Below are 13844 nucleotides of genomic sequence, written 5' to 3'. Positions count from 1 at the left end.
TGAGTCAACAATGTGTCCAAGGTACCACTTCAATACACAAACACAAACACAAACACAAAACCCACATAATACAAGTAACAAATCTTCGTCGAAATTAAACAACGTATCACTACTTTAAGAGTGTCAGGTTTATACTGATATAAAAATATCATTTACTTGCGGTACAACAGCGTTCACCAACACTCACTATCTCAAGTTACAATCACATTTACCCCCAGTAAGTCAAAACTACATTCACTTACAACAGCATTCACCAACACTTACTATCTTAAGTTACAATCAAATTTACCCCCAGTAAGTCAAAACCACATTCACTCACAACAGCGTTCACCAACACTTACTATCTCAAGTTACAATCACATTTACTCCCAGTAAGTCAAAACCACTTTCACTTACAACAGCGTTCACCAACACTTAATATCTCAAGTAACAATCACATTTACCCCCAGTAAGTCAAAACTACATTCACTTACAACAGCGTTCACCAACACTTACTATCTTAAGTTACAATCAAATTTACCCCCAGTAAGTCAAAACCACATTCACTCACAACAGCGTTCACCAACACTTACTATCTCAAGTTACAATCACATTTACTCCCAGTAAGTCAAAACCACTTTCATTTACAACAGCGTTCACCAACACTTAATATCTCAAGTTACAATCACATTTACCCCCAGTAAGTCAAAACCACGTTCACTTACAACAGCGTTCACCAACATTTACTATCTCAAGCTACAATCACATTTACCCCCAGTAAGTCAAAACCACTTTCACTTACAACAACGTTCACCAACACTTACTATCTCAAGCTACAATCACATTTACCCCCAGTAAGTCAAAACCACTTTCTTTTACAACAGCGTTCACCAACACTTACTATCTGAAGTTACAATCACATTTACCCCTCGTAAGTCAAAGCCACATTCACTTACAACAGCGTTCACCAACACTTACTATCTCAAGTAACAATCACATTTACCCCCAGTTAGTCAAAACCACATTCACTTAAAACAGCGTTCACCAACCCTTACTATCTCAAGTTACAATCACATTTACCCCTAGTTAGTCAAAACCACATTCACTTACAACAGCTTTCACCAACACTTACTATCTCAAGTAACAATCACATTTACCCCCAGTAAGTCAAAACCACATTCACTTACAACAGCATTCACCAACACTTACTATCTCAAGCTATTATCACATTTACCCCCAGTTAGTCAAAACCACATTCACTTACAACAGCATTCACCAACACTTACTATCTCAAGTTACAATCACATTTACCCCCAGTAAGTCAAAACCACATTCACTTACAACAGAGTTCACCAACACTGACTATCTCAAGTTACAATCACATTTACTCCCAGTAAGTCAAAACCACTTTCACTTACAACAGCATTCACCAACACTTACTATCTCAAGTTACAATCACATTTACCCCCAGTAAGTCAAAACCACATTCACTTACAACAGAGTTCACCAACACTGACTATCTCAAGTTACAATCACATTTACTCCCAGTCAGTCAAAACCACATTCACTTACAACAGCATTCACCAACACTTACTATCTCAAGTTACAATCACATTTACCCCCAGTAAGTCAAAACCACATTCACTTACAACAGAGTTCACCAACACTGACTATCTCAAGCTACAATCACATTTAACCCCAGTAAGTCAAAACCACATTCACTAGCATTCACCAACACTTACTATCTCAAGTTACAAGCACATTTACCCCCAGTAAGTCAAAACCACATTCACTTACAACAGAGTTCACCAACACTGACTATCTCAAGTTACAATCACATTTACTCCCAGTAAGTCAAAACCACATTCACTTACAACAGCATTCACCTACACTTACTATCTCAAGTTACAATCACATTTACCCCCAGTAAGTCAAAACCACATTCACTTACAACAGCGTTCACCAACACCTACTATCTCAAGTAACAATCACATTTACCCCCAGTAAGTCAAAACCACATTCACTTGCAACAGCATTCACCAAACCTTACTATCTCAAGTTACAATCACATTTACTCCCAGTAAGTCAAAACCATATTCACTTACAACAGCGTTCACCAACACCTACTATCTCAAGTAACAATCACATTCACCCCCAGTAAGTCAAAACCACATTCACTTACAACAGCGTTCACCAACACCTACTATCTCAAGTTACAATCACATTTACTCCCAGTAAGTCAAAACCACATTCACTTACAACAGCGTTCACCAACACTTAATATCTCAAGTTTCAATCACATTTACCCCCAGTAAGTCAAAACCACATTTACTTACAACAGCGTTCACCAACACCTACTATCTCAAGTTACAATCACATTTACTCCCAGTAAGTCAAAACCACATTCACTTACAACAGCGTTCACCAACACTCACTATCTCAAGCTACAATCACATTTACCCCCAGTAAGTCAAAACCACATTCACTTACAACAGCGTTCACCAACACTTACTATCTCAAGCTACAATCACATTTACCCCCAGTAAGTCAAAACCACATTCACTTACAACAGCGTTCACCAACACTTACTATCTCAAGTTACAATCACATTTACCCCCAGTAAGTCAAAACATTATTCACTTACAACAGCGTTCACCAACACTTACTATCTCAAGTAACAATCACATTTAACCCCAGTAAGTCAAAACCACATTCACTTACAACAGCGTTCAACAACACTTACTATCTCAAGTTACAATCACATTTACCCCCAGTAAGTCAAAACCACATTCACTTACAACAGCATTCACCAACACTTACTATCTAAGTTACAATCACATTTACCCCCAGTAAGTCAAAACCACATTCACTTACAACAGCGTTCACCAACACTTACTATCTAAGTTACAATCACATTTACCCCCAGTACGTCAAAACCACATTCACTTACAACAGCGTTCACCAACACTTACTATCTCAAGTTACAATCACATTTACCCCCAGTAAGTCAAAACCACATTCACTTACAACAGCGTTCACCAACACTTACTATCTCAAGTTACAATCACATTTACCCCCAGTAAGTCAAAACCACATTCACTTAAAACAGCATTCACCAACACTTACTATCTAAGTTACAATCACATGTACCCCCAGTAAGTCAAAACAACATTCACTTACAACAGCGTTCACCAACACTTACTATCTAAGTTACAAACACATTTACCCCCAGTAAGTCAAAACCACATTCACTTACAACAGCGTTCACCAACACTTACTATCTCAAGTTACAATCACATTTACCCCCAGTAAGTCAAAACCACATTCACTTACAACAGCGTTCACCAACACTCACTAACTCAAGTTACAATCACGTTTACCCCTAGTAAGTCAAAACCACATTCACTTAAAACAGCATTCACCAACACTTACTATCTAAGTTACAATCACATTTACCCCCAGTAAGTCGAAACCACATTCACTTACAACAGCATTCACCAACACTTACTATCTAAGTTACAATCACATTTACCCACAGTAGGTCAAAACCACTTTTACTTACAACAGCGTTCACCAACACTTACTATCTCAAATTACAATCACATTTATCCCCAGTAAGTCAAAACCACATTCACTTACAACAGCGTTCACCAACACTTACTATCTCAAGTTACAATCACATTTATCCCCAGTAAGTCAAAACCACATTCACTTACAACAGCGTTCACCAACACTTACTATCTCAAGCTACAATCACATTTACCCCCAGTAAGTCAAAACCACATTCACTTACAACAGCGTTCACCAACACTTACTATCTCAAGTTACAATCACATTTACCCCCAGTAAGTCAAAACATTATTCACTTACAACAGCGTTCACCAACACTTACTATCTCAAGTAACAATCACATTTACTCCCAGTCAGTCAAAACCACATTCACTTACAACAGCGTTCAACAACACTTACTATCTCAAGTTACAATCACATTTACCCCCAGTAAGTCAAAACCACATTCACTTACAACAGCATTCACCAACACTTACTATCTAAGTTACAATCACATTTACCCCCAGTAAGTCAAAACCACATTCACTTACAACAGCGTTCACCAACACTTACTATCTAAGTTACAATCACATTTACCCCCAGTACGTCAAAACCACATTCACTTACAACAGCGTTCACCAACACTTACTATCTCAAGTTACAATCACATTTACCCCCAGTAAGTCAAAACCACATTCACTTACAACAGCGTTCACCAACACTTACTATCTCAAGTTACAATCACATTTACCCCCAGTAAGTCAAAACCACATTCACTTAAAACAGCATTCACCAACACTTACTATCTAAGTTACAATCACATGTACCCCCAGTAAGTCAAAACAACATTCACTTACAACAGCGTTCACCAACACTTACTATCTAAGTTACAAACACATTTACCCCCAGTAAGTCAAAACCACATTCACTTACAACAGCGTTCACCAACACTTACTCTCTCAAGTTACAATCACATTTACCCCCAGTAAGTCAAAACCACATTCACTTACAACAGCGTTCACCAACACTCACTAACTCAAGTTACAATCACGTTTACCCCTAGTAAGTCAAAACCACATTCACTTAAAACAGCATTCACCAACACTTACTATCTAAGTTACAATCACATTTACCCCCAGTAAGTCGAAACCACATTCACTTACAACAGCATTCACCAACACTTACTATCTAAGTTACAATCACATTTACCCACAGTAGGTCAAAACCACTTTTACTTACAACAGCGTTCACCAACACTTACTATCTCAAATTACAATCACATTTATCCCCAGTAAGTCAAAACCACATTCACTTACAACAGCGTTCACCAACACTTACTATCTCAAGTTACAATCACATTTATCCCCAGTAAGTCAAAACCACATTCACTTACAACAGCGTTCACCAACACTCACTATCTCAAGTTACAATCACATTTACCCCCAGTAAGTCAAAACCACTTTCACTTACAACAGCGTTCACCAACACTTACTATCTCAAGTTACAATCACATTTAACCCCAGTAAATCAAAACCATATTCATTTACAACAGCGTTCACCAACACTTACTATCTAAAGATACAATCACATTTACTCCCAGTCAGTCAAACCCAATTCCGAACTCAACGGCAAATTTAACAAGTCCATAAAAACTGATAAAAGCATGTCACTGACGTATTTTTGTCATATGTTTATCTTTGACATCACACGATTGTGTACTGTTGATAATAGGGCAATCATATAACGCGATTATCTTCGACATCACTCGGTTGTGTACTGTTGATTATAGGGCAATCATGTAACGCGTTTATCTTCGACATTACTCGATTGTCCTGGCGATTATAAGCCAATCATGTAACGTGTTTATCTTCGACAGCACACAAGTGTGTCCTGTTGATTATAGGGCATTCATGTAACGTGCTTATCTTTGACACCTTACGGTTGTGTCTTGTTGAATATATTTTTATAATGACATGTCACTGGGATAATCATGTAAAGTGTTTATCTTTGACATCTGTCGACTGTATCCAGATGATGGATTATCAGGAACTGTCACTAAGAAACTAATAGTTATCAAAGGTACCAGGATTATAATATAATATGCCAGACGCGCGTTTCGTCGACATAGGACTCACCAATAACGCTCAGATCAAAATAAGTACGAAGTTGAAGAGCATTGAGGACCCGTAATTCCAAACGTTTATGCCAAATACGGCTCAGGTAATCTATTCCTGGGATAAGAAAATCCCTAGTTTTGTAACAGGAAATTTATAAAAATGACCATATAATTGATATTCATGTCAACACCGAAGTGCTGACTACTGGGCTTATGATACCGTCGGGTAGAGTTAGAATCAATCTTTGTAACAAGAGTTAATTATAGAATCTATAGAGCTGTGGTCGGTCACCTGCGTATTCAATAATGGCACTTTTATGGTGAAAAGATCATGTAAAGGCTGTATCTCTACAAAGAGTTTAATGGCAGTTTCAGTCATTTTTAACATTTCTGTAGATCTTGTCTGGCTAATCATCAGGTTTAGAAAATTGTGGATTAAACCTTATTTTATAGTTGAATAAACCTCTCACTTGTATTTGGTTTTCATGTTATATTTGTTATTCTCGTGGTGTTTTGTCTGATGATTGGTCAGTTTCTGTGTGTGTTGCGTTTCGGTGTTGTGTCGTTGTTCTCCTCTTATATTTAATGCGTTTCGCTCGGTTTTGGTTTGTTACCCCGATTTTGTTTTTTGTCCATGGATTTATGAGTTTTGAACAGCGGTATACTACTGTTGCCTTTATTTGTATGCTTGTATGAGAAAACAAACAGAGATAATATGTAAAAGTGTTGCCTTTTATATCGAACTTATCTTCGTTTCTAATAAAGAAATACTTGACAACGAAATGTATGATTAATTTCCTAAAACTGTCAAATTCAAGATAGTATTGTTTTTCGGTCCATTTTCGTAAGCAACCGATTGTGACGTACTATGATATGGTGGTAATACACATAAGATGCAGTACTCCCTTGGGGATTCAAGTGTCGATTTCAGCAATGTAACTTCAACTTTCAAATTGGTTGAACAGTTTCCGAGTATAAGCTTTTTGTAGAAGTGTTCGGACAGCGATGTACAACGAAAGTTGTTGGGAAAAGCTCATACTGGCCCTTTGAGGATGTTGGCTCCTCTTGTGTTAATATTTGTTGGATTTTAGGAATTCTCTGGCTTTATCCATAGTCATCAATAACATTTGCGTACCAACCCTTACTTTTCTTTTCATAATTTGATTCATTACTGTTTAAAATGCCATCTTTAAAAATCTTGTTAAATCCTTGGGTTTTTTTCATAGTAGAGAACAATTTCCCGCCAAATTTGAACATTTTCAAACATTAGCACACGGACTCGTCAATTCATCTCCTTTTTTAGTTCCTTTATTTATATACTACCAATTTATATCAGTTTTTAAAAAATCGCATTTTTTTAAACAGGGTAGCAAATACCCTTTCAACAGTAAGCTTAAAACAGAAGTGTTTTCGATATCTTACGAAAAGGATTGAAGATTGTTATTAGCAAAAACTGTAAACAGTGATTGAATTCCCTTTATTCGAGCGCTTGATTATCCACTTCAGGTTGCAATGAATTCAAAATCAGCTTAGCCACAATAGTCTAATGATTGTTACATGGGGGAGAATTCTAAAAAATAAGTTGTATTTTGAAAGAAAAAAGTTTGCATCTCAAATTAAATAAATATTTTTTAAAGTGAGTTTCAAAAATAATTTAGATTTATATATATCTTATCCCCTTCAATTACATCGTTAAAATCAAGTGGTTGATTCCTAAAACGGTACAATTATGGAGTTATCATAACTATGACATATACTAGGCAAAAGAAAGAAACGTTGCATTGGTTTTTAATTTGAAAATATCACATATATCCATTTCAATTATTTCATGATTAGAACTAGTAACCTGAATGATTTATCTATCAAATTTACTCATTTATAAAAATATCAGAAATGACGTGACGTCTTTTTCTGATCTCAAACAAATAACCATTTTTTTTTAATTTATCTGTATAGAGTTGGAATTGAGTTGTCCTTTTCGTCATTTATTGTGTTGAATCCGATTGTTAACAAAAGGTCGAACTAAAAACTTGAAAAAGTTACACGTAAAACAATGCCCCGTCTACGCCAAAATGAGAGAGAACGAGCTATCGGGATGTTGGCAGCAGGAATTACTCAAGTGCAGGTTGCAAATCATTTTAATGTGTCTCTAGAATGACTTTTGCAAGGTTTAAGACTCGTCTTAGAGATACTGGCACATCAAATGATCGCCCCTGTAGTGGAAGGCCATGTGAAACGACGTTACGTCAAGACAGACACATCTGCATCATTCATCTCTGGAATCGATTTGTAAACGCGTCACAAACTGCACGACAAATCCACGGAAGACACAACAACAGAATATCTGCTCAAAAAGTTCGTAACCGATTGCGTCAAGTTTGGCTTATAGCTCGTCGTCCATTGAATCGACCTATCCATCATTTCGATGAACTTTTTGGAGAATAATCTTATTGGTGTGTTGCCTTGGCCAGCAATATCTCCACATTTATCACCAATTGAACATCTTTGGGACGAACTTGGACGACGTATAAGAAATAGCCAAAATCCACCGGAAACGCTAGCCCAACACTTTTCAATGAATGGAACAACATCCCTCAAGATTTTATTCGACGTCTTATTGATTCCATGCGACGGAGGTGTCAGGCGGTCATAAATGCAAGAGGTGGTCATACAAGGTATTGACATGATAACCCTAATTCTGTACTTGTCCTGTTAAAATTGTCCGAAAATGTGCAATAGTGTTTTCAATAAAAAAAAAACTTGTTATTGTTCTCTTCAAATTTTTGTAAGCTAACTATTCCATTTAATTTTTGTTATCATTTTTTTGTTTTCAAAATTTTATATGATCTTATAAGCATGTAACTTGTTTGTGGTCTAGTATATTTAAAGTTTGTTTGGATTAAGATATGAACATGGAGTTCATGTTTCGAAAATCTTCAGAAGATTACTCGTATGTGCTCTGTGTTTCATTATCTGCCTAAAAGTTGTGTTTTGTTTTAATTTTAGTATCAATTGCATATCAGAACGCTTAAATTTAATAATAACCTCGTTGTGGTATTCATCCATAACCATGTCTCTGGAAACTTTGACCTTTTATTGTGAGGTTCCGTTAAAGAAGGAGTTGATGTTCCTGAGTCTCCTGAGACAGACGGAACTGTTGTAACTGACATCATGGTGCTTGCCACTGATATGCCTGGAGAAACGGATGATGAGAGTACTGTTGTTCTGCGTCGCCCAAATTGCCTTGAAGGTGCTGTTACTCGAGATCGTTGTGCTTTGAAAAAACGTAACAGTACTACTAATGTGATCAATTGTTTTATTAACTAAATGTTTCCTTGTGATTCATAAATGCATTTATGATGTTAAATGTTATGATAAATTTAATATATTCATACGTAGAATTTGATTGAAGACGACATTTTGTTGTAACATCAACTACATGTTCATGATATATCCGTACGTTACAACATTATTTATTTGATTATGCTATATTTCTATTTTAAATGCGAAAATACGTTGAACCACAAACGTCAAAATGATGTAATCGAGTAGTGGAATGAACCATTTGTGGATTATTATTAATTCTATAGAGTTTTCGACTATTTAAAATCTCGGTCTATTTCTGAAACAATTTCTTACATTCTTTTAATTTTTTACCCTGTATTCTCAAATTGCCCATGTGATATTTTAAAAGTGTTTCTATAAACATTGACCGACAAAAACATGTGACGTATGAATTTCTAAAGTCAGTCACACGAAGCAAGATACATTGATAGATGCTTTTGTGTTCTGTTAAATTGTTTCTTTTAAAAATGTAACACGATGATGACTGCTGTACCCATATTTTGAGTAGAAAGATGTGGTATGAGTGCAAACTCTCAATGCAAATAATAATTTATATAAGTAAAGGTCAAGGTACGGCTTTCAACACAGCATTGCCTAACACCGAACAACAAGCTATAAAAGGCCCCCAAATTACTAGTTGAAAACCATTCAAACGGGAAAACCTACGGTCTTATATGTCTGCTTAGTTAACGCATCATAGTTAAAATAACGGAATTTGATGAGATTGTCGTACAAAGTGAGAGGTTTAGCGCTATAAAACCAGGTTTAATACACCATTTTCTACATTTAAAATGCCTGTACCAAGTCAAATATGACAGTTGTTGTGCATTCGGTTTTGATGTGTTCTGTCATTTCATTTTGCCATTAGATTTGGGACTTTCATATTTGATTTTACTATGCAGTATTTTTGTGATTTTACTTTTTACTTATTATTTAACATAACAACAACAGACACATACTAATTTGTTAGCACCGGATACTTTCAACATCAATTACATTCTCATGTTCGCGCCATATGCTAACACATTATTTAACATGTTCATGTTAATTCCAGATACTCATTCATTCATTTACATACTCATGATAACTGACGAAACTTACACATTCATTCACACACTCATGTAATCCACAGATACTTACACATTCATTCACACATTCATATAATCTTCAGATACTTACACATTCATTCACATACTCATGTTACCTCCAAATACTTACACATTTATTGACTTACCCACATTACCTCAAGAAAATTACACATGCATTCACATAACCACGTTACCTCCAGATACTAACATATTTATTAACATACTCTTTAGATACTTATTCATTCATTTAATACTCATGTTACATTTATTTACCTACAGATTCATTCACACACTTATTTTACCTTCAGTTAGGTACACTATCAGTCACTATAATTATAAACCTCGAAAGGTGGCACTAACCATTATCAATAACGGGATTGCTAGAAATTAAACACCTATCATAATAACTCGCTTTTAATCAGTTAATAACTTACGTGGTGCTCCGACTAAGTTACAGTCTGTTAACACATACATCCCACTATTCTGTAAAGCACAAAAATAAAATAATATTTTTATGTTAAATCTCACTGTTTGTGAAAATCAGTCCTCATAACTATTTATCTTTCTTAATGTGGTTATATTATTCGGTATATATGTGGAAGAATTTAAAAAGGCCAGCTTTGGACATGTCAAAATAACTTATTAAAGAAATTGATGTGTTTCCCTTAGTTATAGTGAGTTACCCGGATTTATTTTCTGTCAATCATTTTATGACTTTCGAGCAGTGGAATACTACTGTTGCCTTTATTAATCAGTAATCCTTCTAGAAATCTTTTAAACAACTCTTTCAGAAAATCGAAGAAAAAATAGAATAACCGTACCTTTTATAATGCTAAGACAAAAAATAGCAAAATTTCCCTTGATTCATTTAAAGAAAAATACTATTTCAGAATTACCTCCCCTTAAAACATCATTAAAAAAAGAATTAAAAAAACATTAAAAACCAACCTTAAAACTTCTACGATTGAAAAAACATTTGCAATTATATTTAAATTACAATAAATTTGTGTATTTGTTTATTTATAAAAAATACAAATTAGTAAATTATATTTCTGCACAAAATTTTGCTGACTTGAAAATTTGGACCTGGTTTTTTGACAATGTAAAAATCCAAAATGGCGAAAGACACCAACTATTATCTTTTGATTCTAAACATATCTGCTTATAACTCCTGTATGACTATTGAAATACTGTAATACGTACAGAAAACACTGCATTTGAATTTCCTCCATTATCTGGTATTGTTGTCAGGGTTTCCCAATTACTGAGCGATGGCGAGTAAGTATAATCATATTTCTTTAATTCCGACAGCACCTATAAACAAACAGAGATCTGTTTTCTTCTGAGGATATGACAAGGATACTCTGATAATTGAAAATGTAATTCACTCAAAAATGTTTTTCATGACATCCTTATAATGAAAAACTTTACTTTGATTTTAAATCAAATGTACTGTTTAAAAAAAATGTAGATAATCTTCCTTTGGCATATTCTATGTAAATGTGCAGCAGCCTTGTTTTATTATGGTAATGGTTGTTATATCAAATATATGTTTTTACAAGTTACACGACATAATCACCAAAACAAAACAAATATCATGAACATTACTATAAAATATCAGTTATATGTTCAGCACTACAAAACATTATTCAAAAGACTACTGTATCACTCTACTATATTACTATGAATCTATGCAGTTCAGAGAAAAAGGTTCTTAGTGCAAAAAAAGTTCTTTGGTTTAAATTTTCTAAGTGCTGATTTTTTGGTTCATAAAAACAGTCTTTCCTTTTGAATTTGATTTCGTAAAGCAAAAATAAAACGGAGGACAAAATCAAAAGACATTTGAAATATTTGAGACATCTGAAATATATTATTTGTCAGATTTTTAATGCTTTGTGGTTTTTAAAGCGTAATGGTTCCGAAGGAAGTCTCTCTCTTACCAACACACAAATACTTAGGACCTATATTGCGCTAGCTGAGCTATATACCTAATTAGAATCAATACTTTTATATGAAAATAAACTATATCTGATGTACAGTAGTTGTCGTTTGTTTATGTAATATATACGTGTTTCTCGTTTCTCGTTTTGTTTATATAGATTAGACCGTTGGTTTTCCCGTTTGAATGGTTTTACACTAGTAATTTTGGGGCCCTTTATAGCTTGTTGTTCGGTGTGAGCCAAGGCTCCGTGTTGAAGGCCGTACTTTAACCTATAATGGTTTAATTTTTAAATTGTTATTTGGATGGAGAGTTGTCTCATTGGCACTCACACCACATCTTCCTATATCTATATATAACCAATTGAGCTTTATTTATTGTCAGTAAAAGTGTTCTCAGGTGGCATTTTATATTCAAATTTAGGTTCTCCACGGTGTATTCTCAGTAAACGCCTATTTCTATTAGATATAAATTTTCAATAATACTCTGAGATGGGTAGAGCTATATAGAAAAGATAACTAAAGGAATAATGCATACGTCTGCTGCAGTAATGTCGTTTGCTGATCTCAATAATAAAATACTTTTGTCAACCGCAAGAACATTAACTAATGACCCAGGGTCTGCAGTAACACGAAGGACAACTCGATCAGCAGGTTCAGCCATGGTCTTGTCAAACTTTATCGTAACCTGTCGAGAAAAAAAACACAAAACTTCAAATAACAGTTGTTTTCAAATTGCATATATTCTTTAAATCTGTAATTTAAGACTACGTGCAACGTCGATAGTATTGACTGAAACCTTTGAGAAGAATGATGTATATAAGTATACTTTTAAAAACTGTGACACTATCAAATTTTTATTTTGTAGGTATTCTTACATTTTAAAGGTTTACCTTGTTTTTTAAAACATCCTGTACAGAAAATGTAACGGCATCTGCAACTATTTCGCCGTCTGCTCTGACGTAATACACAATCATCTTTGCCGTCGGTGTCATAGCATATGTGATAGAAACCTTGTGTTTCCTTGAATACCTCATCTTCATATTAAAAAGTCCACTGTCCACAAGTGACCCTTTTGCAAAAATCTAAATAAAAAAACGATAAAATCGTTAACATAGCTATATAAATATATGACAAGGTCGTCGAGTTTTCTTTTGTCTTGGTTTCAGTGGGTAATATTATAAACTGCAGTACAGGCTAGATATCATTTATCTATAATTGATAGCTTTATATATGGTTATTTAAGGTGGTTTATCGTTATATATTTCCGTACATAGACTTTTCTTATACTTTGCCTATCAGAAAAGTTTACCATGAATAATAAAAAGTGTAAGTCGTCGTGCTAATTTACAAGCTTAAAGTTGCAAGGATGATCAAGAAAATGAAATATAAAAAGATATTATTTATAGTGCTTTTTATGAAAATTAAATGAAAAAATGGTGTCACCGAACACAATTTCTTGATACAAGTACAAATATAAGAGTTCACTTTCATGTATAAAACTGTTACTATAAGGGCTTTTCCCTCATATCCCTTACTGCAATTTATCCGTTATTTCCTTTAAACAATTCAAAAGCATAACAAATAACTTGCAAATTTGTATCAAAATTTGCGGAGTTAGGCAAAATACTTACGTACTGCTATTTTACAATCCCAGATGGCGATATACAGCAAATTTACCTATAGACACATCTTTTCATTGCTAAAACCGGTTTATTACAGTAATTCTTACCTGGTAATTACAATAATGTATTTTCTCTGTAACTTGAATAATTATGTGTAGAATACTGCCAGGCTGAAAAACAAATATAATACTAAGTTTAGATATA

At 34.5% G+C, this 13844-nt stretch overlaps 1 protein-coding gene across 1 annotated transcript in view; it reads right to left on the bottom strand.

Moving 5' to 3' along the window:
* The window catches only part of LOC134708645 (CD109 antigen-like), a 50797-nt gene that overhangs the window by 25574 nt on the left and 11379 nt on the right, over window positions 1-13844 (bottom strand). Inside the window, exons 9-14 of the mRNA XM_063569292.1 lie at window positions 13748-13810; window positions 12909-13100; window positions 12554-12703; window positions 11281-11391; window positions 10512-10560; window positions 8690-8918 (exon numbers count right to left, since the gene is read on the bottom strand). Of these exons, the coding sequence (XP_063425362.1) occupies window positions 8690-8918; window positions 10512-10560; window positions 11281-11391; window positions 12554-12703; window positions 12909-13100; window positions 13748-13810 (794 nt within the window). The remainder of the gene's footprint in view (window positions 1-8689; window positions 8919-10511; window positions 10561-11280; window positions 11392-12553; window positions 12704-12908; window positions 13101-13747; window positions 13811-13844) is intronic.

Source organism: Mytilus trossulus, chromosome 2, assembly GCF_036588685.1.
Source record: "Mytilus trossulus isolate FHL-02 chromosome 2, PNRI_Mtr1.1.1.hap1, whole genome shotgun sequence".
Taxonomy (NCBI): Eukaryota; Metazoa; Mollusca; class Bivalvia; order Mytilida; family Mytilidae; genus Mytilus; species Mytilus trossulus.
The sequence above is the reverse complement of the archived record's forward strand: the minus strand, read 5'-3'. Positions and strand labels throughout refer to the sequence as shown.